Source organism: Rhamphochromis longiceps, linkage group LG19, assembly GCF_057381845.1.
Source record: "Rhamphochromis longiceps isolate RC_006_pf linkage group LG19, R_longiceps_female_GT1.1, whole genome shotgun sequence".
Lineage (NCBI taxonomy): Eukaryota > Metazoa > Chordata > Actinopteri > Cichliformes > Cichlidae > Rhamphochromis > Rhamphochromis longiceps.
In genome coordinates, this window is record NC_140575.1 from 1,328,680 (window position 1) to 1,355,666 (window position 26,987).

General features: G+C 45.6%; 1 protein-coding gene across 1 annotated transcript; it reads left to right on the forward strand.

Moving 5' to 3' along the window:
• The first annotated feature begins 428 nt into the window (after positions 1-428).
• Positions 429-26,448, forward strand: LOC146645989 (uncharacterized). The gene is made up of 8 exons (XM_085390785.1): positions 429-808; positions 1,073-1,197; positions 3,893-4,031; positions 11,130-11,251; positions 11,581-11,691; positions 11,761-11,867; positions 21,091-21,181; positions 21,348-26,448. Exons 1-8 carry the CDS (start codon positions 712-714, stop codon positions 21,459-21,461), a joined length of 906 nt encoding a protein of 301 aa, XP_085246911.1. The 5' UTR covers positions 429-711; the 3' UTR covers positions 21,462-26,448.
• Positions 26,449-26,987: the final 539 nt, after the last annotated feature.

A 26,987-nucleotide genomic window follows, 5' to 3' on the forward strand; every position in this document is an offset into this window, starting at 1 on the left:
ACAGGAAAGAAAGAAAGGAGGGGGACGAACACCAGAGGAGGAGACTCTGATCAGCTGCTGAGAAAAAGCATCAGGAACACATCCGTCTCCACCTTTAAGTAAAGAAGTTGAATCAGTACTTTAGCTTTCAGCAGAGTATTTTTAAACAATGGTGTCTATACGTCTACTCAAGTACAGGATGCCAGTGTGTTTGCCTGGATATGTCCCCCAAAGTGTCCACTAAACAAATATGTTGGGATGATTTCTTGTGTTTGCAGAATATCTCTAGAATTAGAAACATGCTGTCGCTGAAAAACCAGTTCATTTCTCCTGGACTACTGTCATTCATCATCATCACCTTGTGTTTATGCCAAATGCTGCAGCAGGAGTGCTGACAGGCACTGCTGGGCTGACATGTCCTCAGGCTGCTGCTCGGGACCTGTCCGGTCAGGGAAACACGGACCTCCAGCACAGACCTCCAGCACAGACCTCCAGCAGTGCCCAGCGGGACTAGAAGCTCGTTCATACGCACTGACGGGTTTTACGGCTTTATTTAAGTTTTATTTAAGCCAGTTTTACGCCTTTCAGACAATGACTGCATAGCGTGATAGGCGGCGGTAGTGCAGCGTGAACGCGTGCAGACCGCCATTAAACCCAGAGAAGAAGAAGCTTGGCGTTTCTCGGAGGCGTGCAGCGCCTGTGACAGCTTCCTGCGTGTTTTCCAGCGTGAACATGAACGTGGCTGAAGCGAAATCAGAGCTGAAGCGGCTGCTGAGCAGGCTGACGCCGGCTGAACTCACGCAGCTGCTGGGCTGGATGAAGAACTCAGGTAAACACGCTGCACGTGTGGCGTGGGCTTCGTGGGTCACGGCTTCAGCGGGGGACTCCTCACTGTGTCGTCACCATGTCGCGCTGTTTCCACGGTCACGCACACTTCAGGAGTAATACAGAGTGGGACGCTTCGGGGTTTTACGAGTTTGTTACATCTTCCGTTGATGCTGACAGAGCAGCCCACAGACTGACAGCATGCTGTCACCGCCGAGCCGTCATTTCCCCTTTACTCAGGAGTGTGTGTGTGTGTGTCTTCTTGCAGATGAGCTGGAGGACGAGCTGCTGGGAGATAACGGGCGGGTGCTGCTGCAGAGTATTGCAGAGGACCTGCGGGCAAATGTGGCCCCCGATGCTATGCTGCCCTGTGAGACCGCTGCCTACAGTAAGGTACTGTGTCTGAACTGAGCAGGTACTACAGAGCACACTGCTGATCAGTGCGCCTGCATCACTTTGTGATCAGAAGCTCATTATGACCTTCATAAGTTAATAATTAAAGTGGTGTTACTACTTTATTTACTTTACAGTGATTGGAGGCAGCTACAGGTGTAGCCACAGCTGCCCTGGGACAGACTGTGGCTACACCTGTAGCTGCCTCCACCAGTGTGTGAGAGTGAATGAACAGTGGCATTGTAAAGCGCTATATAAATGCACTCCATTATTATTATTATTATTATTATTATTATTATTATTATTGTTGTTTCTAATAATCACAGCTCTGTTTGGCCTTTTAAAATTCAGTTTTGGAGGCAAATAAGTGTTTTTAATGTGACACAACTTCCATCAATGTTTACATGACTGTACTACAGAGCCACGCCCACATTGTGTTTAATATGCAGCTTTCATTTTACTTCAAGCTTTTCCTCAATATTTATTTGACTTAAAATAAAAAAACTATTAGATATTTAGTCATATTATATTTTTATACAGTTTTTTTATGCCGTTATTTTTGTGCCACTATTCTGAGCGCACGTAAAAAAAGTCTGCAGGTGCAAGTGTTGTATTTCAAGGAGAAATTTATTTTGAGCAAAGAAAAGCTGAATTTGAGTGAACAAAACTCATTGCTGCGTGCAAAAAAAGTATTTCAGTGTTTGCTATTATCCACACACACACACACACACACACACACACACACACACACACACACACACACACCAGCAGCCCCTCTCGCTCAGTTTTTGCATTTTCAATCGCTCGCAATGTGTTTCTCGCGCTCTCAACAGACTTGGATGCAAAAAAACCTGATTGGCTGTTCTGGTCTCCAATCAGCTCGAAGTGACGAAATGCAATATCCCAGAATCCATTTCGTCCAAAACTCAAACGAGGCAGTGGCGGAGGAACACAGAGGGGCGGAGTTTGAAATATTACTCTGTCTGAGTCACAAAATAAACTTTAAAGATATTTTCATGTGAGAATGTTTCTGTGTAAACTTCAAACACCTGCTCGATTCATCAGGACATCACATATTTGCATAAGTGCTCTGACGTTTTCGGAGATGCCTGTTACCAGCTGACCGGGTCACTCGGGTTAAACATAATATAAAAGGCTGAACTGACAAAACCACCACCAGGTGTTACAGGAAAAACCATAAAGCCTTTGAACTAAAACGCTGTTGTGACAGTGATGCACACTGTTGTTGGTATATATGTATGATTTGTATCACCTTCATGTTTCCAAACCGACATCATGACCAGCAGCTTTACAGCTGTGGCTCCAGCAAACATCAGCTGATACTAGAAATTAATATTAAATAAATTCTAACAACAGCTGATCAGCTTAAACGTGCTGCTGTTGTTTAGCGCAACATCTGCTGGTTTCCTCTTTCTGGCCCAAAGTGGGAGATAAACAAGAGAGACGATCAGCTGATCATTGATCAGTTTCATGATTGAAGTAGCAACAGGAGAGGGAGGGGAGAGAATGAGAGGAGAAGAGGCAGCTGTGCAGCGTAACGACAGAATAAATCCAGCTTTGTGTCTTTTTCATTGTAGCTGAAGTCCAGGACAAACTGTTCCTTTTCCCTTCAATACGGATGTCTTGTAATTGGTCCAGCCCAGAGTTGATCATGATTGGCTAATCCACCACCTTTCATTGTTTATACCGTTACAAAAACAAACAAACAAACATAAAAATGAAAAATCACCATCAGCCCACTGAGCAAATGTCCGGTATGCCCAATGGTCAGCTGGTAACAGGCATCTCCGAAAACGTCAGAGCACTTATGCAAATATGTGATGTCCTGATGAATCGAGCAGGTGTTTGAAGTTTACACAGAAACATTCTCACATGAAAATATCTTTAAAGTTTATTTTGTGACTCAGACAGAGTAATATTTCAAACTCCGCCCCTCTGTGTTCCTCCACCACTGCCTCGTTTTGGACGAAATGGTTTCTGGGATATTGCATTTCATCACTTTAAGCTGATTGGAGACCAGAACAGCCAATCATATTTTTTTGCATCCAAGTCTGTGATTGGCTGGTTTTGTGGCACAAATATAACGGTGTAGAGAAAGAGTTGAGCGCGCACGGGCAGAAATGTTGAGAGCGCGACCAACACATTGAGAGCGAGCGCAAAAACTGAGCGAGAGGGGCTGCTGTTGTGTGTGTGTGTGTGTGTGTGTGTGTGTGTGTGTGTGTGTGTGTGTGTGTGTGTGTGTGTGTGTGTGGATAATAGCAAACACTGAAATACATTTTTTGCACGCAGGAATGAAGTTTGTTCACTCAAATTCAGCTTTTCTTCGCTCAAATTAAATTTCTCTTCAAAATACAACACTTGCACCTGCAGACTTTTTTACGTGCGCTCAGAATAGTGGCACAGAAATAACGGCATATCTTTTGGGGCTTACAAACATTTTCAAACCTTTCTGAAGTTTAAAAATATTGAGCCATTATATTTCAGTTTTTGATTTCGTGTTTGTGCGCCTGCTGCGTACGTCTGATCATAACGGCACTCGGACACTCACATAAGGAGGACACTGTGTTGGTAGAACGAGGCAGTGTTAGTGGAGACAGGTCTGAGCTTCATGATGTTAATGGAGAGAGGTGTGGTGATGATGAGGATGACGAGGAAGCTTTGGTACGTGTTCCAGATGCAGCGGCGGTCACGGCCGACGGTTCACGTGGATGGCTTCCTGTACGACGACGAGCAGGTGGACTCCCTGTGTGAACGGGGGCTGATGAGCCGCAACTACTGCCTCAGCTGTGGATCCCACAGGACTGCACCTCTGGGTGGGAGCACATCACCACTGCTCACCTTTGTTCAGGTCTACATGTTTAGCAGCTGTAGCTAGCTGGCAGACTCGCATGTGTGTGAAGAAGTGTTACATTAAGGAAAAAGATGACAGCTGTTTAAAGACAAACCGGCACAGTCGCTGTTCCCTCTGACATAGTCAAGTCTTACTTCAGGATCGGTTTGAATAACAAGAAAGCAAACGGTTTGTCTTTTAGCTCACAAACACAGTGCGGTGCTCAGTGTAAGAGTGTGAACACATGCAGCAGAAAGCTGCTAACCCTGACAGGCAGATGCAGGGTTATGTTACAGCCTCGTGCAGTAGAGACGATGTTTGTTAGAACGCACTAGACTTGTAGTCAAGAGCACCTAAACCCAGACCGAGACCAGAGTGTATCGAGACCGAGAAGTCTTTAAACTGCAGCCAGATGCTGCTTTGTTTACGGGTGTCAGGCATATTTATGTATTTCTGCGACGCACAGCCCTCCTCACCGCTGTCCACTGTCTCACCCACTGAGAGGACCGACGCACGCTCCACTTGACTGTCGCGTCCATCCCCCTCTCTGTGTTTCACATAATGATATTATCCTATATCCTCGCATGTGATTGGCCACAATATGGAGGGATTGGAGCGTAGCTGAGCCCCTGTGTGAGAGCTGAGCAGCCAAAGGAAATGTAGCCGGCTCTCGCTCAGTGGGAGTCGACTCTTCTGATTCACTACAAAGCGCTCTGTAAGCACGGCTCTTAGAGCTGACGCTTTTGAAATGACACATTATCGAACGCTACGTTGTGTGTCATGGATACTGTTGACTCCAGAGGCGGAGCCAGACATTTTATACACCCGGGGCTTAGCCCCAAAGGGTAGTATGCAGGGGGAGGGTGACTGAAAGATTTATTAGGCTGAGTTATGAGTTTTGTTCAAAAAAGAATGACTTCATATAGGAAAAAATATATATCACATATGCAGGACACCTTAAACTAGTTTTTTAATTAAGCAGCAAGTCAGAACAAAGTCAGGGCTAGGGATGGGTACTGGTATCCGGTGCCATGATGGCTAAAATGACCAAAGAAAAAGACGGAAATAGCTAAACATGAGAGGTTTTTGGACAAAGTTTGTGTTTTTTCCATTGTTTAAGCACTGCTTCCAGCCAAGAGTGATACCATATATGCCCCATAGCTGCAGAAAAGGCTAACATTGTTATCTTTTTACAAAAAAACAGCTAAACATGAGAGGTTTTTGGACAAAGTTTGTGTTCTCCATTATTTAAGCACCGTTTAAGCACCGGCACCGTTTCAAAAGTACCGGTTTGGTACTGGTATCAGATAAAACCTAAACGATACCCATCCCTAGTCAGGGCTGTATCAAGACACAGGGACTAAACCCCAATTCAACCAGACCCAGAACTGATCCGGAATTAAAACAGGATTGCAACAGTTCAAAATCAGGACTACTGAGGATTTAACCAAGACAGAACCAGAATCAGAACTAGATGATAGTAGACTATTTAGATTGAGAAACGTTTATATAATTATTTAGCCTTGTTGTGCAAACAATCCTGCAAAACTTAATAAATATAGAATATGAAAAGTAACAAATTGTATCTAGTAGAGCAGGGCGATATGGCCAAAAACTGGAATTGCACAACCCACCCTTCGGTTGACAGCAACACAGGAGAGCCTCACCCACCTTCGGGCTCACTTTTGTCTACAATCGTTCTTCAGAATGATTTGACTGATGTGTGGAGAAAGCTCCATCCTAAAACCAGACAGTATACATATGTAAAGGTTTCTGAGAGCAATGTGAAGGCAGCTGGGCTTGATAGATTATATGTCAACCAGATGTATGATAATAGACTGGTTAAAGCAGAGATCTCACCTGTTGGTTTTTCTGATCATCACTTAGTGACTGCAGATATTTCCTTATTGATGCATTCTAACATCGGTTCGCACTGGCGCTTTAATGTGCTGCTGATTCATGACAAAGAGTTCTGTCGAGCTTTTTCTGACTTCTGGTGCCACTGGAAACTAAGGAAGATGGACTTTTGCAATTTGGCTCAATGGTGGGAGGTGGGGAAACACAGATTAAGCTTTTTTGTCACCAGTACACATCACATGCAACGGCCACTGTTAAAGACTGCTTTGAGGACTTAGAACGAGAGCTCAAGAGGCTAGAGACTGAGATTATAAGTGGGACTGATTAAAGCATGTTCAGTCCCTTCGGAGGCAAGTGTTCATGTTTTTAGACACAGACACTGGATGTCTCCTTCCGTGTCAAACATGAATGGTAAATGGACTGGTTCTTATATAGAGCTTTTCTACTCTGTCCGAGCACTCAAAGTGCTTTATATAGCTAATTCATTCCCAATCACACCCATTCACACAAGCACTTCTAAGCTTAAGTGCTAAGTATCTAACATTCACACTCCGATGGATGCATCGGAGAGCAACATGGGTTAGTATCTTGCCCAAGGATATTTGGCATGCAGACTGGAGCAGCCTGGGATCAAACCACCGACCTTCTGGTTAGTGGCTGATCCGCTCTGCCACCTGAGCTACAGCCACCCCGTGAAGAAGGGCTCTACACGGTGTATGCTAGTTCTGGGAACATGAAATGTTTTGAGTGTGGAGATGTGGGTCATAAGAAAATAATGTGTCCTCACAGACAGCTTGCAGCGGGACCTGCTGTGGATGATAGTGGGGAGGGGGTTAGCGGGCAGCAGGCGCTAAACGTGGCTGCCCCTCCGGTGCGGGGCGAGGCTGTCGTTGCCCTGGCTGAGGCTGTGTCTATGGTGCGGGGCGAAGCAGTCGTTGCCCTGGCTGAGGCTGTGTCTATGGTGCGGGGCGAGGCTGTCGTTGCCCTGGCTGAGGCTGTGTCTATGGTGTGGGGCGAAGCAGACGTTGCCCTGGCTGAGGCAGTGTCTATGGTGCGGGGCGAGGCCGCCGTTGCCCTGGCTGAGGCTGTGTCTATGGTGCGGGGCGAGGCCGCCGTTGCCCTGGCTGAGGCTGTGTCTATGGTGCGGGGCGAAGCAGTCGTTGCCCTGGCTGAGGCAGTGTCTATAGTGCGGGGCGAAGCAGTCGTTGCCCTGGCTGAGGCAGTGTCTATAGTGCGGGGCGAAGCAGTCGTTGCCCTGGCTGAGGCTGTGCCTCCGGCGCGTGGTGAAACTGCCCTATCTAAAGAGGACGCTGCGCCCTCGGTGTGAGGTGAGGTCGGCGTTTCTCCCGCGGACGCTACGGCATTGGTGTGGAGTGAGGTGAGTGATTGCATGACTACAACCAAGCCGACAGAGAGGGTGGAGGCTGGACCTGCGGTCAGTACGGCGCAGACTGGGGATGAAATGGGGAGCTCTGAGTTGGGTGTAGAGTGTGTTGTTGCCTCGGGGGACGGAGAGGTGGAGGAGCAGCAGCGCAGGACGCCTGCTGGTGGTTATGGTTACGACACGAATGACATGGAGTGTGATTCTGACTCTGATAATGTTTCTGTGGCAGACAGTGTCTCTCAAAATGCAGATTTGTATTCTTTGGAGGTAATCGTTGCTTTTCTGGACGACACCTTTGGTAGGAAGGTGAATGTTAGGGAATATTTCCCTGATGTTGAGAAATTCGTTTCGTCAGCTATGACTCTTCAGAAGGTTGTAGGTAAATGGTCTGTATTTATATAGCGCTTTTCTAGTCCCTAAGGACCCCAAAGCGCTTTACACAACCAGTCATCCACCCATTCACGCACACATTGGTGATGGCAGCTACATTGTAGCCACAGCCACCCTGGGGCGCACTGACAGAGGCGAGGCTGCCGAACACTGGCGCCACCGGGCCCTCTGACCACCACCAGTAGGCAACGGGTGAAGTGTCTTGCCCAAGGACACAACGACCGAGACTGTCCGAGCCGGGGCTCGAACCGGCAACCTTCCGATTACAAGGCGAACTCCCAACTCTTGAGCCACGATCGCCTAGATTTCACCAGAAGGCCAAAAGACAAAAACAAAAAACGAATCCAAAACCAAAAGAAACGAAGCACACCAGAACACAGGAAAAAACAGAGTCCAAAACAGAAGAGTTCAGGGGGCCGACCGTGCGGATGGCAACAGCGGCGACGTGGACACAGTTCGGGAGGCCGGCCGTGCGGAAGGCAACGGCGGCCACTCAGGCGACGGTGATCCGGGGGCCGGCCGTGCGGAAGGCAACGGCGGCCACTCAGGCGAAGAGGGTCCGGAGGCCGGCCGCGTGGAAGGCAGCGGCGGCGACGAGGGAGACGACGGAGCAGTTCCGAGGGCCGACCGTGCGGACGGCAACAGCGGCGACTCAGGCGATGGCGATCCGGACCAGGCGAAGCACAGGCTGAAGCTGGACCAGGCGAAGCACAGGCGGAGGCTGGGCCAGGCGAGGCTGAAGACACGGAGGCTGGGCCAGGCGAGGCTGAAGGCTCTGAGGCTGGGCCAGGCGAGGCTGAAGACACGGAGGCTGGGCCAGGCGAGGATTGGACTTACTGGATGGTAAAGAGCGTTATCATCTGGAGAAACATGTTACTGGTCTGAGGGAACAGTTGAAGCGTCTGAATCGGTAGAGACACTGGAGTTTTTTACGCTGAAACGTTATGATCATTTCATCTCTGCTGGGTTTTTCTGTTTGCTTCCTTGATGGCTTCCTCTTATGTGCCGGGATTGAGGGTGGCCTCCTTGAATGTGAATGGGTGCAGGGATGCCGATAAAAGAGCCTTATTAGCTGAGGTGATCAAACAGAAGAGATTAGATATAGTCTTTCTCCAAGAAACACATACTGACAGTTTGAATGAGATAGACTGGGATCTGTGGTGGGGAGGGCGGAAGTTTCTTAGCCATGGGACAAGTTTTAGCGCAGGAGTTGCTATTTTGTTTTCTCCTTCTCTAAATGCGAATGTTATTTTCAGCATAGAGATGGTGGCGGGCAGAGTCCTTTTGGTGACGGCTGACATTGGAGGTTTTATTTTTACTTTTGTTAATGTCTATGCACCAACCTCAGGGGCGGAGCGTGGGATTTTGTTTAAAACATTGGAAGAAAAATTAAGTGGTGCTGCTCAAGGGGACTGTGTTGTGTTGGGTGGGGACTGGAACTGTTGTCTTGACTTTACTTTGGATAGGACAGGGGCGGAGCCGCATCTTCAGTCATCTTCTGCTTTAACAGATGTCCTACGGACAATTAACTTGGTTGATGCGTGGCGGGTGAAGCATCCCTCATCCAGGCAGTATACCTGGGTGAAAGTGACTGATGGCAGGGTTAGTGCAGCGAGAGTAGACAGGTTTAATGTGTCTGTTTCATTTACTGCTCGAATTATTAACTGTCAGTGTTTTCCTGTTGTTTTTACTGATCATCACTTGGTTTTACTGGAGCTGTTTCTATCTCCCACCAGCAAATCCAAATCTTTTTGGTGGTTTAATATAAAATTATTACATGATCGGATATTCTGTGTATGAAAGGCCCAAATTCGTGTGTTCTGTCAGCAATATAGTTTTCTTTTGACGGCCAATATCATGAGAACTGTGCAGGACCTTGAAAAGGAGATAACACGTGTGGAGACTGTCTCTGGTTCACAGTTAGGTCAGCAGGATAATGCCTGTCTTCATTCTAAAAGGCAAGAGCTTAACCATTTTTTACATGAGGGCTAAAGGAGCTTTGGTTCGAGCACGTTTCACCAGGCTCCAGGACATGGACGCTCCAACCATGTTTTTCTTTAATTTGGGGAAGTCTGTGGTTCACAGGAAGCAGATGGTGTGTCTTCAGCTTTCGGATGGAAGAGTGACCACGGATCCGGCTGAGATGAGACGGCATGCAGTGGCCTTTTACACGGACTTGTTTAGTGCGGATGGCTGTGATGTGGACTCTGCTTCGGACCTTCTGCAGGGGCTTCCTCAGCTGAGCCCAGGGGATCGGGATGTTTTGAACAGGGATATGACCTTGGATGAGCTGTCTGCGGCGGTGTCTCAGAAGGCTTCAGGCAAAGCTCCAGGAATAGATGGTTTACCATCAGATATTTTTAAGCACTTCTGGAGTCTTCTGGGTTGGGACCTGCTGGACGTGTTTAAGGAGTGTTTTGTAGGAGGGATACTTCCAGCTTCCTGCAGGCGTGCAGTTATCTCTCTCATACCAAAGAAGGGAGATTTAACCCTTCTTAAAAACTGGAGACCAGTGGCCCTTTTATGTGCAGACTACAAGATTCTCTCCAAGGTTTTATCGAACAGACTGAAAATGGTCATTGACCTGCTGATTGGTGTGGATCAATCTTACTGTATTCCGGATCAGTCTGTGATTGATAACTTGTTTTTGATGAGAGATGTGTTTGATATTTGTAAAGTGTACAATGCTAAAGTCGGCATCGTTTCTCTTGATCAGGAGAAGGCTTTCGACCGTGTGGACCATGATTTTCTGTTTTCCACCTTGAAGACCTTTGGTGTTGGGCGGGGGTTTCTGACTTGGGTGAAGCTGTTGTATAGCGATGCTTGCTGTGTTGTGAAGGTGGGAGGGTTGAGTTGTCCTGTGCCGGTTCGGAGAGGGATTAGAGAAGGTTGCCCTATCTCTGGACAGCTTTATAGCATTGTTGTGTTCATCAGTACACAACTGAAACCGGTTTAGAGAGTTTGTTTAGCCGTGGAGGGAAACAACTGAAAATATGAAATAAACACACATGTGAGCTGAGACTCTCATTTCATCATTTGTTGATTCACTCCAAGAGCAAGTAACGTAATAATGGGTCAAGAGATCAGTTTGACATCAATCTTTCGTGATTCACCGCCATATTTACATTATTTGTACAGCAGCTCCTCCCCCCTCGCTCACATGCTGCGCTCAGTCGCCGAGTGCCTGAGCTCGGATCGTACCAAAATTAGGGGGAATTTACGACTGCGCGCTATGTGCTTCAAATATTGTGTGTAGTTTTTGTTTTATACAGTTGTCAGTCAGGCATCTAACTATGAAACAAATGACACTCCAAAAGACCCCGGGCTTCTGCAAAGATGACCCGGGCTTAAGCCAGTAAGCTGCTCCACTGTCAGCACGTCAGTGGATGCACGAGGTGATGGTGCAGGCAGCTGAATGAAACCGTTTGCTGTCATCGTCTCCTTTGGCAGACTTCATCTCTCACTCGTTCTCCGTGACCGAGCTTCGGTTCCTGTTCCAGCACGTTCTTCCAGATCTGAGTGGCCGGACATTGGTGGATGTAGGATCCAGACTGGGGGCCGTGCTGTATGGGGTCAGAGGTCAACACACACACAAACACACACACACACACACACACACACACACACACACACACACACACACACACACACACACACACACACACACTTGCTGTCGTGTTTTTGTCACTGTAGAGGACATTAGAACGACTGTCCTTCTTCCTAATAAGTGGAGCTGTACAGACTTGCAGGAGGATTTTCCAGGAACACGAGCAGACGCTCAGGCGTTTGGTCTGAATGCACTTTTGTGACAAACTTTTAAAAAAGTAAATCATTCAGTTTAATTTAACAAATGTTGTTGCTTGGAAGTCTTTCTTTTTCACCTGTGTGTGTGTGTATTCAGGGGTACGTGTACAGCTCAGCGTCCCAGCTGCTCGGCCTGGAGATCAGCGAGGGTTTCGTCAGGCTGCAGGACTCCATGCTGCACAAATACAAGCTGACTGACAGAGTTCAGGTTTGTGTGTTCGGGTTGTGATGGTCGCCTAGAAGACGCTCAGCCACAGATGGTTTCTTCTCTCTACAGGTCCTCCAGGCTGACGTCTGCACGCAGGATGTTCTGCTGCAAAACGCAGATGTTGTTGTCATGAATAACGTCTTTGAGTACTTCATGGAGCCCGAGCAACAGGTCAGGTAAGGTTACACAGATATAAGCCCTGCAGGGCAGTTTTGTTGTGTTTGGTTGTCTGTGTGAAAGTTTGATCTGGGTTTTGGTTGAGCGGACATGCTGACATGCACTCAGGTCTGACTGAACTCGTTGAATCAGGGCAGGCGTCTCTGAAGGCACAGAAAGCTGTATGCACAGAATCATCGGTCGAATCCAGCAAAAAATGTGCTGACTTTGCCCTAAAATAAGGGTTTAGTCCTGTGACGTATGTGCACAGCAGGACAGCGCTGGCATATATCTCCTACTGTGACTGTTCACGTGAAGGCGCAGGCTGGACAGCCTCCATATGGACTATTTCAGACTCGTCCCACTGGTTTGCTCCTGTAATGAAACGAATGATCAGCATTTTGTGTTCAAACATGAAAGTAGTGATCCTTTTCTCACAGCGTCTCTGCAGCCAGTCGTCTCCCCCTGCTGGCCATTAGAAAGAATGCAGGTTTAAGACATTCCTGGCTTCACGTTGTACGAAGAAGTGCCATAATTTAGTTAAAGAGGTTTGTTCAACTCAGTGTTCAGTGTCATGAAGGAGCTTTACACCACAGCCCAGCTCTTACAGTTACAGCAGCACAAACCTGTCACTGCAATTCACTGTATTACAAAAGTAATACAGTGAATTGCACAAGTTACAACAAACATCAGGTGTGCTTGCAGGCTGTTTGTCACCAAGCATACTGATTGACTCAGAGCAATGAATGTAATTGTGATCAGGTGAAACACTACAAGTCCTAAAGTAACCTTTAGTGTTTGAATGGATGCACTTTAACCTCCTGAGCTCTTCCACAGCAGCATTTTGAATTTCTCTTTGATATTTGGGCTGATTGGGACCTGATGAATGTAAAAACAAAGAATGACCAGATTTGTTTTTACCTTATTTTTGTTTTTAAGAAAAATCAGAGCCACATATGAGGATATTTATTTAAAATGTTGATAGAACCGGCGCACTATAATGCCCTCGTAAGTGGACATCAGGCCCTTGTAGAGCAAAATTGAGTATTTTGGTCTAAATAACCCAAAATGTGACGTCCACATATGTGGACACAGGTCCCAGGAGGTTAAAGAGCCTCTGCAGCCCGCACATTAGAAATGAACAGGATCAGTGCATTAGCTGGAGTTTTTCTTTCACCTCTCAGTTGAGTGATTTTTGCTGCATTGCTCTGTCATCCTGTTTCTATTCTTTATACATCTGTATCATCTGTTTCTATAGTAACGTCTGATCGGACCAATCAGTACTCAGTTATTTATGTTTGTGTAGAGCAGGGTTGGCAACCTTTCTGATGACGAGTGCATCTAACATTTCCTCAGAGGTCAGTGTGCCATATGACTGCATTAGCAATAAATGTAATAACGCTCTATATTAAAAGTTACCCACTATATAGAACCACTTTATAGGATTATATTTGTTCGCAGATGTTGGCAGCTGTCAGCGAATAGTTTTCAGCTATTTGGAAACAAAAGACTTTTTATCCATAACAGCAAATGAACTGTACAAGAGATAATGCAAATGCTATTTATGGTCTCCTCACAACAATGATAAATACTGTCAGTAAGGCCTCTGCAATGTTCTGAAGACAGTTAAACTGTCAGGTAGTGACGTCCAGCAGGTGAACATGCAGCTCCATGAACTCACACAGCTGTGGATTCCAGCTGCTTCGTAGTTCTGCAAACTTTGACCCCACAGAGTCGAGCTTTTCAGTTCAATCAGCTGCATTTCGATGTCCTCTGTGTCCAGCAGGTTAATGTGAGACAAATCCAGCTGCTCATTAAAGATTTCTGGTTTGATCAGAAAAGAAAACACTGGTCCAAACACCTGAAAGTCCTGAAACAGCATTGTGAATTCTGTCTCCAGTCTATGTATGTATCTGTGTATTTCCGCTGAGCCGACAGCTGCTGAAGCTTTTGAAGTGTCAGAATGTGGAAAGCTAACAACGTCCCTTTCACTGGTAGGCTAAGTTACTTTTAGCCAGTTACAAGCTGAATCTGGTAGTTGGGTTGTTAGCTAAGATACCGTCATTAAGAAGCAGCACAACTAATGTGTCTATGCAAGCTGATTTGCGATGTGCATCGCTGGTCATTTATTTTTGAATGCACCTTCTCAGATTAACTCACTGCGTGTCGTGCCCAGGGCTGGACTGGGACAAAAAGAACGGCCTTTTGACTGGAGACCGGCCCCCCAGGTATTAAAGCCATAAAGCCTTTGAATGAAAACAACCCTGTTGTGACAGTGATGTACACTGTCTTAGATTAGATTAGATGAAACTTTATTAATCCTTTGGGTGGATTCCTCTGGGAAATTCTGTAAATAAATAAATTTAAAAAGCTTGTTGGTATATGTATGATTTCTATACATGTTACATCAGATAAAAACTTTGGTTGCAAGACTCAGATAATTATTTATTAAAATCATTTTAAATGAGAATAAGAAAGTATTTCTTTGTGCCCCCCTCTCCCTGTTAATGCCCTACCTGCCCCCCTGGCAACACTTTGCTAGACCCGCCCCTGCACAGTTACCAGCTGTCAGCTACGTAAAAAAGGATCCTGGTGTTATTTGTCTCTCAGAAACAGTTCATAACTTCAACTCATCCATGTCACCTAAAAGGTAAACCTGTTTCTCCATCACCTGTTCAGCTCTGATGGTTCAGTAAGGTCATCTCCTGGTATCATCTTCATGTTTCCCTCTCACCACATATCCAAACCGACATCATGACCAGCAGCTTTACAGCTGTGGCTCCAGCAAACATCAGCTGATACTAGAAATTAATATTAAATCAATTCTAACAACAGCTGATCAAGCTTAAACGTGCTGCTGTTGTTTAACGCGACATCTGCTGGTTTCCTCTTTCTAGTGCAAAGTGGGCGATAAACAAACAAGAGAGAAAAGACAATCAGCTGATCATTGATCAGTTTCATGATTGAAGTAGCAACAGGAGAGGGAGGGGGGAGAATGAAAGAAGAAGAGGCAGCTGTGCAGCAAAGACACAGAATAACTGCAGCTTTGTGCCTTTTTCATTGTAGCTGAAGTCCGGGACAAAATGTTTCTTTTCACCTCAATAAGAAATGCGTAATATTTTCTCTGAATACGAGATGATTCTGTTTTTACAGGACGGTTGGAAGCTCTACTAACTAACCTTATGAACAAAATAAAGTTCAACATCAGTAACATAGCACCCACCCAGCTGTATAGAAACTCTGTCATGCTAGCTAGTAGCAGTACGAAAAAGTCAGCATAATGAAAATAAACTCCAGCTAAACTTTATATCTGACACAGATGGACTGCAGGTCATAACTTCTTACCTGAAGTTCAGTTCACCTGACACTCGGACCGGCGGCCACCTCGGGGCTCTCCTCCTCCGGGAGCTCCGCCGTAGCCACCACCAAACAACTGAGTTATTTTTACACATTGGCCAGCATCTGGCCAATCCACCACCTCTCACTGTTTATACCGTTACACACACAAAAAAAAAAATCATCGGCCTATAAAAACGAAAAACTCACACTTAGGACCGATGCCCAGTGGGTCGATGGCCAGTCCAGCCATGGTCATGCAGTCAGTTAACCTTTCGCGTGCCAGCTGTGGCACACATGCCCAGGGTTGCCGACCGGGAGCTATAACTATCTTTTATAGACAGGGTTCGTAAGGGTGCTTGAAATCCTTGAAAATGCTTGAATTTTAATATTGTCTTTTCACGGTTTGAAAAGTGCTTGAATTTCAGAGGAAGTGCTTGAAAGTGTGTTTCCTTCACCACAAATAACTATCTGATTGAATAGTTTTCTTATCAGAGAGAAATAAAATGAGTCGCAAAATTTAAAAGCAAGATTTCTCCTCCTGGGCTGCCTGATTATTATTTTGCTGTCAAACTCGCTGGAGAAATGATTGAAATGCACAGTGTGATGCAGTACGGCAGCGCTATATCGCAGTAGTTATGGCATGGAATATGAACTTAGCTAACATTACTTAGCAGTAGCAGTCATATGAGTTACTTTAGTCAAGTGAAAGCGTTAAACATTAGCCCGTTACATAACTAGCTAACTTAAGGCTTTCTGATGAACCCTCTGACCCAGAGAAGTCTCAGTTTCAACCTGGGTCGAAAGTGCGGACTTCAAATTATATAGAGATTGAAAATATGACATCATTTCTGGGGTAAAACCGCAAAGGATTCTGGGAACTCGTGGCAAGTGGTACTAGCGCACGCAGGCTTTCACAAGAAAACAGTCACACAGCAATAAAAAGAAACCCAAAAAATGGCAAGAAGCTGTTGTATTAACTGCAATAGCCGGTCGCATGACAGCCACGGGAAGCCGACGGGTAAAGAGATCGTTGTTATCGGATTACGTCGTTGAAGAGAAATTGTTCGAGCCATGTTTCCGAAGTAACAAAGAGCCACGGATGGCCTGGATTAATAAATAAAGACAATGAATTGAATGAATTACGAAACACTCTTTTTATTTCTATTAGATCTGAAAATGTTGTGTAACACTACAACCTGAAACGACACATAGATGCGTCGGCCTGTAACAGCAGCTGTGAGATGGAATCGTCCAAATCACCAAAGTAAACTGGAGCTGGGCTTGTTGCAGGATCTGAAGTTACTAAACGTGTTGTGAGTGTGTGCACTCTCACTTAGGACCATAAAATAATAAATATGTGCGTGATGACAGTTTGGCAGCACGCTAACGTCCTTACTCCACTCTGTATGCTCGTGTGGGTCTGTCTCGTGCTTTTTTTGCCTCTTCGTCACGTCTGTCTTCGTGCAGACCTGCCGAGTTCTCCGTCGTTTTGTACATGACTGTTTTTGGGGCAAATAAAATGCAAGTAGGGATTAAAACCGCAGAGTTAATGATTACAGGTGCTGGAAATGCTGGCGCTTGATGTTTAGATTTTGGTGCCACTCGTGCCCACATCTCTATACGCTGTTTATTTTTTCTGAATAAAACAGTGGTGTTTAAGAAACCGTAAAAACTGTGAGAATCAAAAAACGATACGGCAACATGTGGCATCTGGTTGTTTAGGAAGAGGGGGAAGTTTTAGGAGTGACGCCAGCGAGAGAGAGCGAGTTTTGATAGGTGAGAGATTTGTGACGTTTACTGTGTTTGGAGTCTCAAGTTAGTGTGTTGTCTTGTGCAGTCAGTGTGTAGTCGTTGTTTTGTTTTGTGTGTCAGTGAACGTCACAGCTGCAAAAAAGCCACCAAAGGCAGACTGCAGTGTAAACGCTGACACAGCTGCTGTCAGACCTGCAGGTTTATCCCTGTGCTGTTCTCATCTGTGTCAGAGTGACACAAATTATTTTTTGCAGTTGCATAAATAATTTGTGTGTCTTCTTCTTTGATGCAGAACAGCTGATTGTTCTGTAAATAGATTTAAATGGTTATATAAAAAACGTCTGAGCCTTGGCTGCATTTTTAGGTAAATAGAACCAAATAACTTTGTTGTTTGCAAAACTTGTGCATATTTTTTAACAATGTACAATTTCTATTTGCATTTCAAGTTATGACAATGATTCGTTAAACATGGTTTTTACAGTCAAAATGATCACTTTCTACTCGTATTTTATATTTTGTCTGAATTTAGATCAATGGTGCTGATACAGTTTGTCAAAATGAGAAAATAACAGATTGGCAAGTTAAACAGTTTCAAAGGTGAAATATAGAGAACAAATCCAGTAGTCAGAAACAGCCAGTTACACCCTGGACCCCAGAGGGTTAGAGGCTAAAAGCAAAGGTGTCACCAAGTACTGTTTATATTTGTGTGTACAGCTGCAGCTTCTTTGAGTATTGACTTGGTGCCTTTGGGTGAAATAATGGTAATATGATAATATGACTGATCCATATGGTCACAGAGAATAGTCACTTGTTTCTGTGCTACCAAAGTTTCATTCAAACTGTGTTTCTGGTCAGCACCGACACATCAAACTACTTACACATTATAAATGTCTTCAAGCTCACACTGAGGCCTGTGGGGCACAATCAGCCGCTCAGACAGTACACACATTTATGTGTGTTTGTACATGAATATTTCATACTTTAAGGCTGCCTATTTATTTATTTATTTATTTATTTATTTATTTATTTATTTATTTATTTATTTGTGTCCCGTTTGGATCTTTAGCATCAGAAATGTTGTCTTAAGGCCAAGAAAGATGCCAAGCGGATTTATTTTACCAAGTGGATCATCATGGCCTTGCCATATTGGTCCATTTGATTGACCTTGATTATAATTATGTATTTATTTTATTTTGCTACAAATGGGACAGACATGACTGGGGGATAGGACAGGGAGAAAGAATGAAAGAAAGAGAGGGAGAGAGAGAAAACCAGAGGGGAGAAGAGACGGTGAGAAAGGGGGAAGAAAGAAAAAAAACAAACAAAACACCTGGGTCACCTGTATGGAGAAAAAAAACAGAAGAGAAAGCAAACAACAAAGAGCAACATAATAAAAAAAACGGCACCATCACAATAAACTAGCTAGCAGTAGATATCAGTAGATACTAAATATTAAACGATATTGTGCAGCACGCAAGATAGACAGCGCACAAGTGTGCTTTGAGGCAGCAGCCAAGAAAGCTGTAGTCCGCGTCTGTGAATACCCGTGTGTACACCTGTGTGCACACCTGTGTGGATCAGCATGCTTGCATTCCAAAGGTTCCTTCATGTAATAATCTGCTAGAGGGTGTGGGGGGGCCACAGCCCCGTCCTCCAGGGCATGAAGCAGGTATGGAGGAGATCAAAACTCCAGACATCCAGAGGCCCCCAGAACACAAGAGACCAAGGAAGACCAACAGAGGGGCAGCCGCGCCACTGTCCCAGAAAGAGCTGAGGAGAGTCCCAGATGAGGGCTCACTCAGCAGCCGCGGAGCAGAAGCCAGGGGGAGTTGCAGTGACACGCCCGTGAGCTCCGCCGGCAGCCAGCCGTGCCTGAGTGACCGAGCCCCAGGCCGAGAGGCCGGGGGCACCCCACCTCCGAAGTGGCCCGAGCGAGCCCCAGGCTCCAGGCCCCGATAAGCGGCCGCCAAGGAGTGAGCCGGTGTGTACCCGGACGCCCATCCCCGGACACAAAGAACCACCAACGCACCGATGTCTGAGGGGGTCTGCCACTGGCAGGGGAAGTGGTGGTAGGTGGAGATAGGCCTCCAAACCTTGGAGGGCCTGAGGTGTCCCCAGAGAGGTGGCGCCTGACACCCAACCTGACATATAGACACAGACATACAGGCACACACAGACACAAACATCCATTCCCCCCCTCATGCTCTCATATGCACTCACTCCACACTCAACCAACGTGGAGACAGACATAAAGAGACGCTGTACACACGATCACACTCCCCAAGCGTACTCTACAAACCGGGTCTAGGTGCCCTTGCCCCTGGAGGGGGGAACTGCACCCAGACCCAGGTGGTGTTACCCTTTTCCCTGCGGTGGGGAGAGGCAGACTGCCCCGACTCCGCAGTAGCAGGGAGGCCCCACACTCCAGACCGCAGTCGGACGGCCAACTCCTCCTCCTAGCCCCCCCGCTCCAGCAGGCCGCAGAGAACGGGGGTGAGAGAAGACTCCAAACCTCCCTCCACCCGCTCATTGTAGTGTTGATGCATGTGTGTTCTAAGGTGCATTTAAAACCCAGGAAGGCTGCCTATTTATTTAAGACAGATGAACAAAATACATTGGACTTGTACATAATAATATCACAGATGATAAATAAATAGATTTTAAATAGATGCTTGTGCATTCTTCAAGTCTTCTATGTTGAATTGAACTACATATGTGATGTGTTCAAAGCCTCCCAGTCAGTGCTGTTCTCCAGGCCTGTCTGACATGATGTTATTAGCACTTTAAAGGTGATCATGTAGGACTTCAGCAATAATGTAGTGTCGTTAAACATCTCACAGTTAGTTTTATTGGGAATTAACTTAAACACAAACAAACATCTGTCTCCTATTTTTGTGTCGTACAGGAAAGAAGCATCAGTATCTGATGAGAAGACTTTGTTTTTCAACAGGAGAAGTTGATTTGTTCACATTTTCACATCTTAATTTTTGAGTGAAATGTGCATTTTGAGTTTATGCATAGAATGCGACCGTTTCCTTTTGCAGTATTTTTGTGTGGTCTTAATAAAAGGGGAACAAAGGTGTTGAAGTTCACCTAGGATGATTTGTTTTAAGGGACCTTGAAAGTGTTTAAAAAGTGCTTGAATTTGACCCTGAAAAAGGCGTATGAACCCTGATAGAAATACATGTACAAAATGTGCAAGGATGCGTACATAAACACACAGAAATGTACATAACTACACTACAATGCACACAGAAATACACTCAAAGTATATACAAGATAAAGCAGCAACAGAAACAGTGATACAGTGATGGTAATAGGAAAGTACAGTTTCATCAGCACATAATAAGAAGCCTCAGCTCATTAGCAGGTCTTATAATGAACAGAATACAACCTAACTTTCTGCTTCCAGAGGAACCAAGAGTGCGAAAGCAGCTCGGTGCTGCTAGTGAACGCACCGTATCAGGTGATGAGCAGGTGTGAGCGCCTCTATACAAGCGGGTCGGGCAGTTTGCATGACTGTGACTTTCAGGTGTGTGTTAACTCGCTGCCAAGGATGAAAGCTGTCAGCAGTAGAGAAACAATAGTTAACCCTTCCCAGACTAACAGGGAGTATCTGAGGATTATCTCAGACACCAGAGGACTCCATTAAGCATGCTGAAAAGTTCATGTGCAGGTGGAAAAAGACTGAATGTGCAGGGTAGGCAAGCGTGTTTCCTTTAAGAAAACATGGTGACATGGCTTAGGTTTGCAAATTTCATTTGAACAATGTGCTCTGGACAGGTGAGACCAAAGTGGAGATGTGTGTCTGTAATCCACAGCAGTACAATTAGTTAAACACAGCACACGTGATGATTTGGGTTCGTCGTGCAGCCAGAGCAGACCTGGGACCTCTGTTCTAGAGTCGGATGTGAGCTCCCTGGTCTGACAGTCCAGCTTGTTCTCAATCTACTGAGAATTCATGAAAAGAATCCATGTGCCAGTCAAAGGTGACTGAAAACTCAGGTGGGACCTTAAGACACTTCAACTACATGGAGACCTGCCAAAGACCGTATGTGTTTCATTATGTCCTGATGTAGAAAACCTTGGTTTTGGCTTCCCTTCTGTACGCTCTGTCAGATGCACACAGCTATGATGACTTTCTGTTTTCAGGGCATGGAAGTTCATCGTGCAGAATTTCCGGAAGAAGGGATCTCTGCTGGTCACTGTTCCCAGCCTGCACGAGAGTCTGAATCCCCTGCAGGTGATGCTCGGCGGATGTTAGCAGTTCTTACATGTGGACAGTAAAAAGTGTTTCTCATGTTGTGACAGATGAAGTTTGTTCCTCTCATGGATAAAGTGACTGCTAACATCATGAGCCAAGCCGTTCTTGGTCTGTTCTTCAATGTGTTTGTGTCTGTGTCAAACAGGAGGTGTTGCAGCCTGACTGGGTGGAGGAGCTTCCTATCAACTACGACGTCTACCTGGGCAGAGACACAGACCCCGACGCTCTCAGACAGATCCACCTGTACAGGGTCATCTGATCTGGACTGGACCCGTTTGTCCCTGATCTCAGTTGAAATCGTCTTGGCTAATTGATACTCTGAACTGGTCAGAAGTGAGCTCGTTAAATCCAAACCCAGTTAATGAAACCCATGATCTGGTTTAAACTGGTTAGGAGGGGTTGAAATTATCTGGGTTGGTTAGAGCTGGACTCTTCCTTCCCTGGTCTGCATATCAAAGAAACTCAGGCTTTGTCTCGTTAATTGAGTTGCACTTGCAAAATACTGTTAATATTAATGTTAATATTATATGTCAGTTAATTCAGCGTTGACTAAACGTGTCCTTTACTATAAAGGCAACAAGTAACCAATCACAAACATGGACAGATGAGCGTGGCAACATGATGAAAGTGTCAAAATGAGGCTTTCTCTAGTAAATCCTCATATTGAGTCACAATGAGACTACCTGACTATCCCAGCAGAAAACTCAATAAATACAACTTTCCACACACCAAGGCCGACACGATGCTTCAGAAAAACTGTCTGACTGGTCGTAAGGTGGGGCATCGTGTAATGTTAGTATATCCTGCTCAGGTCAGAGATACAGAATAATCAGTGTGAACATACCACGAGTAACATGATCACAAAGGTGCACCGTGCTGCCACTCTGGTCATGTGTAATGTTTTCTTGGATGTGCCTGTTCACACCAATCTTTAAATGAGAAGGTTTGTCATTTCTAAATGTGGCATTCAAAGGAGGAGGCCAAACATCCCTGCAGAGGTTGGAGTCTTTCAGAAACAACAATGTATGGAAAGTGCGACCATCAGAAAACTGATGGTGCAAGTGGTGGGTTGAAGTCAGAATGTAGAAATGCACTGCAAGGAGTCAAACTCCAGTGTCCTGACACTTCTTCATGTGTCCCTGCTGCAACACACGTTCCTCTGGCATTTCTTTATATACAAATGATATCGAATTTAAAAAACCTTCAGATATTAAATAAAGCAGGTGTGGCGCATGCCCCTATTTTAAGTCTCTAGATTGGGGGTGATGGCTAGTGATGTGCGATACCACTGACTTCCTTTCCGATCTGATACCAGGTAAAATTCAGGGTCGACGATACTGATCCGATACTTTTTACAGAAACTTATTTTATTTATTGTATCTCAAATTAAAGCGTCATAATGATTACAGGACATCAGATTACTGTACTTGATCTTATCACTTAATAATGCAGGGTTCATCATATAGAAATAAAATAAGTTGTGCACTATTTGAACACGTTGCCTGTCTGCACTAAAGGACTCTGTGAGAGACGTCTGTCTCGCCCTGGCAGCACCTGTCCCTCTCCTCCTCTTCAGTTCATCTCAACATAAGCTCGTCATATTCTGTGATATGATTTACTCTGAGGTGTTTGACCAGGTTAGTGGTGTTGCCACAACACCTCACTGTCTTGCCACATGTATCGCAAACCACGTGTTGGCTGTTTGTGGATGTAAAATGCATCCACACATGACTGTTTACACTCAGCCATTGTTGTGAGTGCGCACGCCAGAGGCTGCCACACAGTTATACAGCCGTGTTTCACACATGACTATGAAAGGTGGAGGAAGTAGACAATCCGAATGTTATAGTTTCTTTCCACTGTGTTCCTGTTAATGATAAACTACAAATTTACCCTAAATTACTAACATATCGATATTTTAATGTGAGAATCTATTCTAGAACATAAATGGCTGGTATCAGAGGAATCGATATTTCAGGATCGATCCGCACATCACTACTGATGGCACGGCCATAGCTGGACTGGCCATCCCGGGGGGTCGATGGTGATTTTTCGTTTTTATGGGCCGAGAATTTTTTTTTCTTTCTCTTTTTTTTTTTTCTGTCCCGTTTGGCTGTTTTGCATCAGAATTATTGTCTAAAGGTGAAGAAAGATGCCCAACGGATTTACTTTACCAAATGGACCATCCCAGCCTTTCCGTAATGGTCTATTTGATGCACCTTTTATTGTTTATTTTATTTTATTTTCACTTGCTAGATACGGGACAGACTTGAATGAGGAAAAGAAAGGGGAGAAAGAAAGAGGGAAAGAAAAACAGCGGAGAAGAGGGACGGGGATAAAGAGCAAAAAACAACAAAATAAGCAGACAAAAATACATCTATCAATCACCTGGATCACCTGTTGAGAAAGAAAAAAGAAAACAAGCATTTAACAAGGGATAACTCAGCAGCCGCGGAGCAGAAGCCAGGGGGAGTTGCAGTGACGCGCCCGTGAGCTCCGCCGGCAGCCAGCTGTGCCTGAGTGACCGAGCCCCAGGCCGAGAGGCCGGGGGCACCCCACCTCCGAAGTGGCCCGAGCGAGCCCCAGGCTCCAGGCCCCGATAAGCGGCCGCCAAGGAGTGAGCCGGTGTGTACCTGGACGCCCATCCCCACACACAAAGAACCACCAACGCACCGATGTCTGAGGGAGTCCGCCACTGGCAGGGGAAGTGGTGGTAGGGGGAGATAGGCCTCCAAACCTTGGAGGGCCTGAGATGTCCCCAGAGAGGTGGTGCCTGACACCCAACCTGACATATAGACACAGACATCCATTCCCACCCTCATGCTCTCATATGCACTTACTCAACACTCACCCAACGTTTTCTTTTTTTTGTAACGGTATAAACAGTCAAAGGTGGTGGATTGGCCAGATGCTGGCAGATGTGTAAAAATAACTCAGTTGTTTGGTGGAGGCTATGCCGGAGCTTCCACAGAGGCCAGCGGGTGGATGAGGGAAGGGGAGGCAGAAGGAGGAGAGACCCGAGGCGGCCGCCGTTGTTCTGGGAATCCATCCTACCTGGAAAAACATCCTACAAAATGTTTCTGCGCAGACGCGGCGCATGCACACAAAACCAACGCTGAATTAACTTCTTTTTCTCTCACCCATCCGGAATACTTCTTAAGGTTATGGTTAGGGGAAGGGTTAGGTTTAGTCGCAACTCACCCTCAAATTATATGTAACCCAGGTCCCACGTAGCTATGGTAAAGCTAGAGTATATAGTACAATGAGACTGGGCCTGGGTTCGTAGTGCTACTAATAATGATACCTGATACCCTCTAATTTAACTAATAAGGACCACCACAACTGTATTTTATACAAATTTATCCCTCACTGGGTATTTATTTAGACAAAAAAGAAATGAATAAACAGTTACTTTTATAAAATGAATTGGATTGAAATAAACAAAAATGCTGTAAATGTGACTACATGAATTATAAATAAAAGATTATCCACACAAAATACCTCTTTCTTAGGTGCCAACTGTTATTTCAGTTACGACAGCTCACACCTTTAAAATGGATGAATTTAAACCTTTGATTATAACTTTGATTAAAACTACACACTTACTCAAATTAAACTAAATTTGTAACAGTGGGCACACACACACACACACACACACACACACACACTTTAACCTGTCCACACTACACCTGTAGCACGGTGCTTGTTGCAGGCCTGATTCGAAGTTCGGGTGCGGTGAGGCCTAAAACTGATGGCCGCTTCACTCAAACTGAGCCATAAACAAAATACGTGCACTTTAGTTCCAGTTAGTACTCACGAGTCCAATGAGTTTGTTAGTGGGGCAATCAGAAACGGGCAGTTAGCAGTTAGTTCACCAGTAGTGAAGACATTCAGGGGTAAGAAAACAGTCAGGGGTGAGAAAACAGCAGGGTCCATCCGGGCAGAAACCTCTCTCTCCTTTCAGAGCGTCCCTCGGCTTCTAAACATATTAAAACACTTGAGCTACAATACCAAATGCTATCACATAACGATTTAGCATTAGCATGCTTTGACTGAAAATCACAGAGCTAAACATACAGCATGGCATCACAGCACATAACGCGGTAAGCTGCGCTAATTAGCAAGCCGCTAGTTAGCATCACATATCACGCTATTTTATCACTATAACGAATAGTTACTGTAGCACTCTCGTGTGATGCGACGAGCTAATAATCACTCTCGATGTTAGTCCGCTGTAAAACTTTTAATGCGTACTCCAGCACATGACAAAACACACAGACCGCACCGGAAGAACAAAACTCCCCCCACCATACTATTCCGGTTGGACTAGTCCCCCACAGTTATGGCAGGTCCGCACAAACAAATATTGCTTGGTGATCATTTAACCAATGATCTACATCCTCCCCATTTAGCTGGTAGCACCTAACAAAACTAATTCACTCACAAGTCTCTAAACAGTGCTTCTTAACACAACTTTAACTTACCGGTAACAATGTTTTTTTGCTCGGAGTAACCCCACACCTTAACATAACAGCAATTATGAAAAATGCAAATAGCAAGCATCATATTTCAACATACTGACAACAAACTGATTACACCTAAGGCATCCTAGTGTTTTCCATTTACGTGTATCTTGGGTTGGGTCTGCAGATGCGACCTGCACGTGTAGTGTATGGTGTCTGGTTCACAATGTTCTGGCCGGGCACCTGCACAGCAGGTTGGGGCTGAGGAGAGGATGTGTTTTGTGAATCCTCGTTTGAGCGTGTGTGTGATTGCGGTGTGAGTGTGGAACTGTCCATTGTAGAATGGTTAGTGTCCTGGCACTCAGGGTCATAGTCATGGAGTGGTGGCGGAGGCGGTTCTGCCACTGGGAGGATGTGGCGGCGATTCCTCCTGTAGGATCTTCCATCGACCTGAATGATGTAGGATCGTGGCTCCTTGCTCTTCCTTTCCACAATTCCCAGCTTGTCGTAGCCTTTCTCTGTCTGCACGCGGACCACTTGTCCTTCTTGCAACGGCTGTAGCGTGCGACTGGACTTATCATAGTGACGCTTCAGTCCGAGTCTTTTGTCGCGAAGTCGGTCACGGATCTGTCCTGTGTCTTTTGCAATGGGTGCCAACAGCTTGCTGCACACAGGAATGCCCGCGCGTGTCTGACGAGACATGAGGCGTTCAGCAGGGGAGCCTAGTTGTGTGTCACGGGGAATGTTTCTAAGGTTTAGGAGGTCAAGAAACACATCGGTTCCATCTCGGTGAGATTTTTCCATGAGCTGTTTTGCACTGTGCACCGCTCTCTCAGCAAGACCGTTTGACTGTGGAAACTCTGGGCTGCTGGTTGAATGGGTGAAGTCCCACTGTTTTGCGAAATCAACAAACTGTTGACTAGTGTATTGTCTGCCATTGTCAGTGAGGAGCGTGTGCGGTGTGCCATGAACTGAAAAGTGTCTCTTTAGCTTGGAGATGACCGCTGCTGTGGTCAAGTCACGGAGAAGGTCAATCTCAATCCATCCTGAATAGGAATCTACAAGGACCTGGTATTGTTTTCCATGCCAGGTAAAAATGTCAGCAGCCACCGTTGACCATGGGAGGTCTGGAACAGGGTGCAGTTGTAGCGGTTCTCTCTGCTGATGTGTCTTAGTGCTGTTACACACAGTGCAAGAGAGCAGCTCTTCTGCGATGTCTTTTGACATTGCTGGCCAAAAAATGACACTCCTAGCTCTGCGCTTGGTTGCTTCGGTACCTGGATGGCCTTTGTGTACGATGTTGATGTACTCTTTGTGCAGGG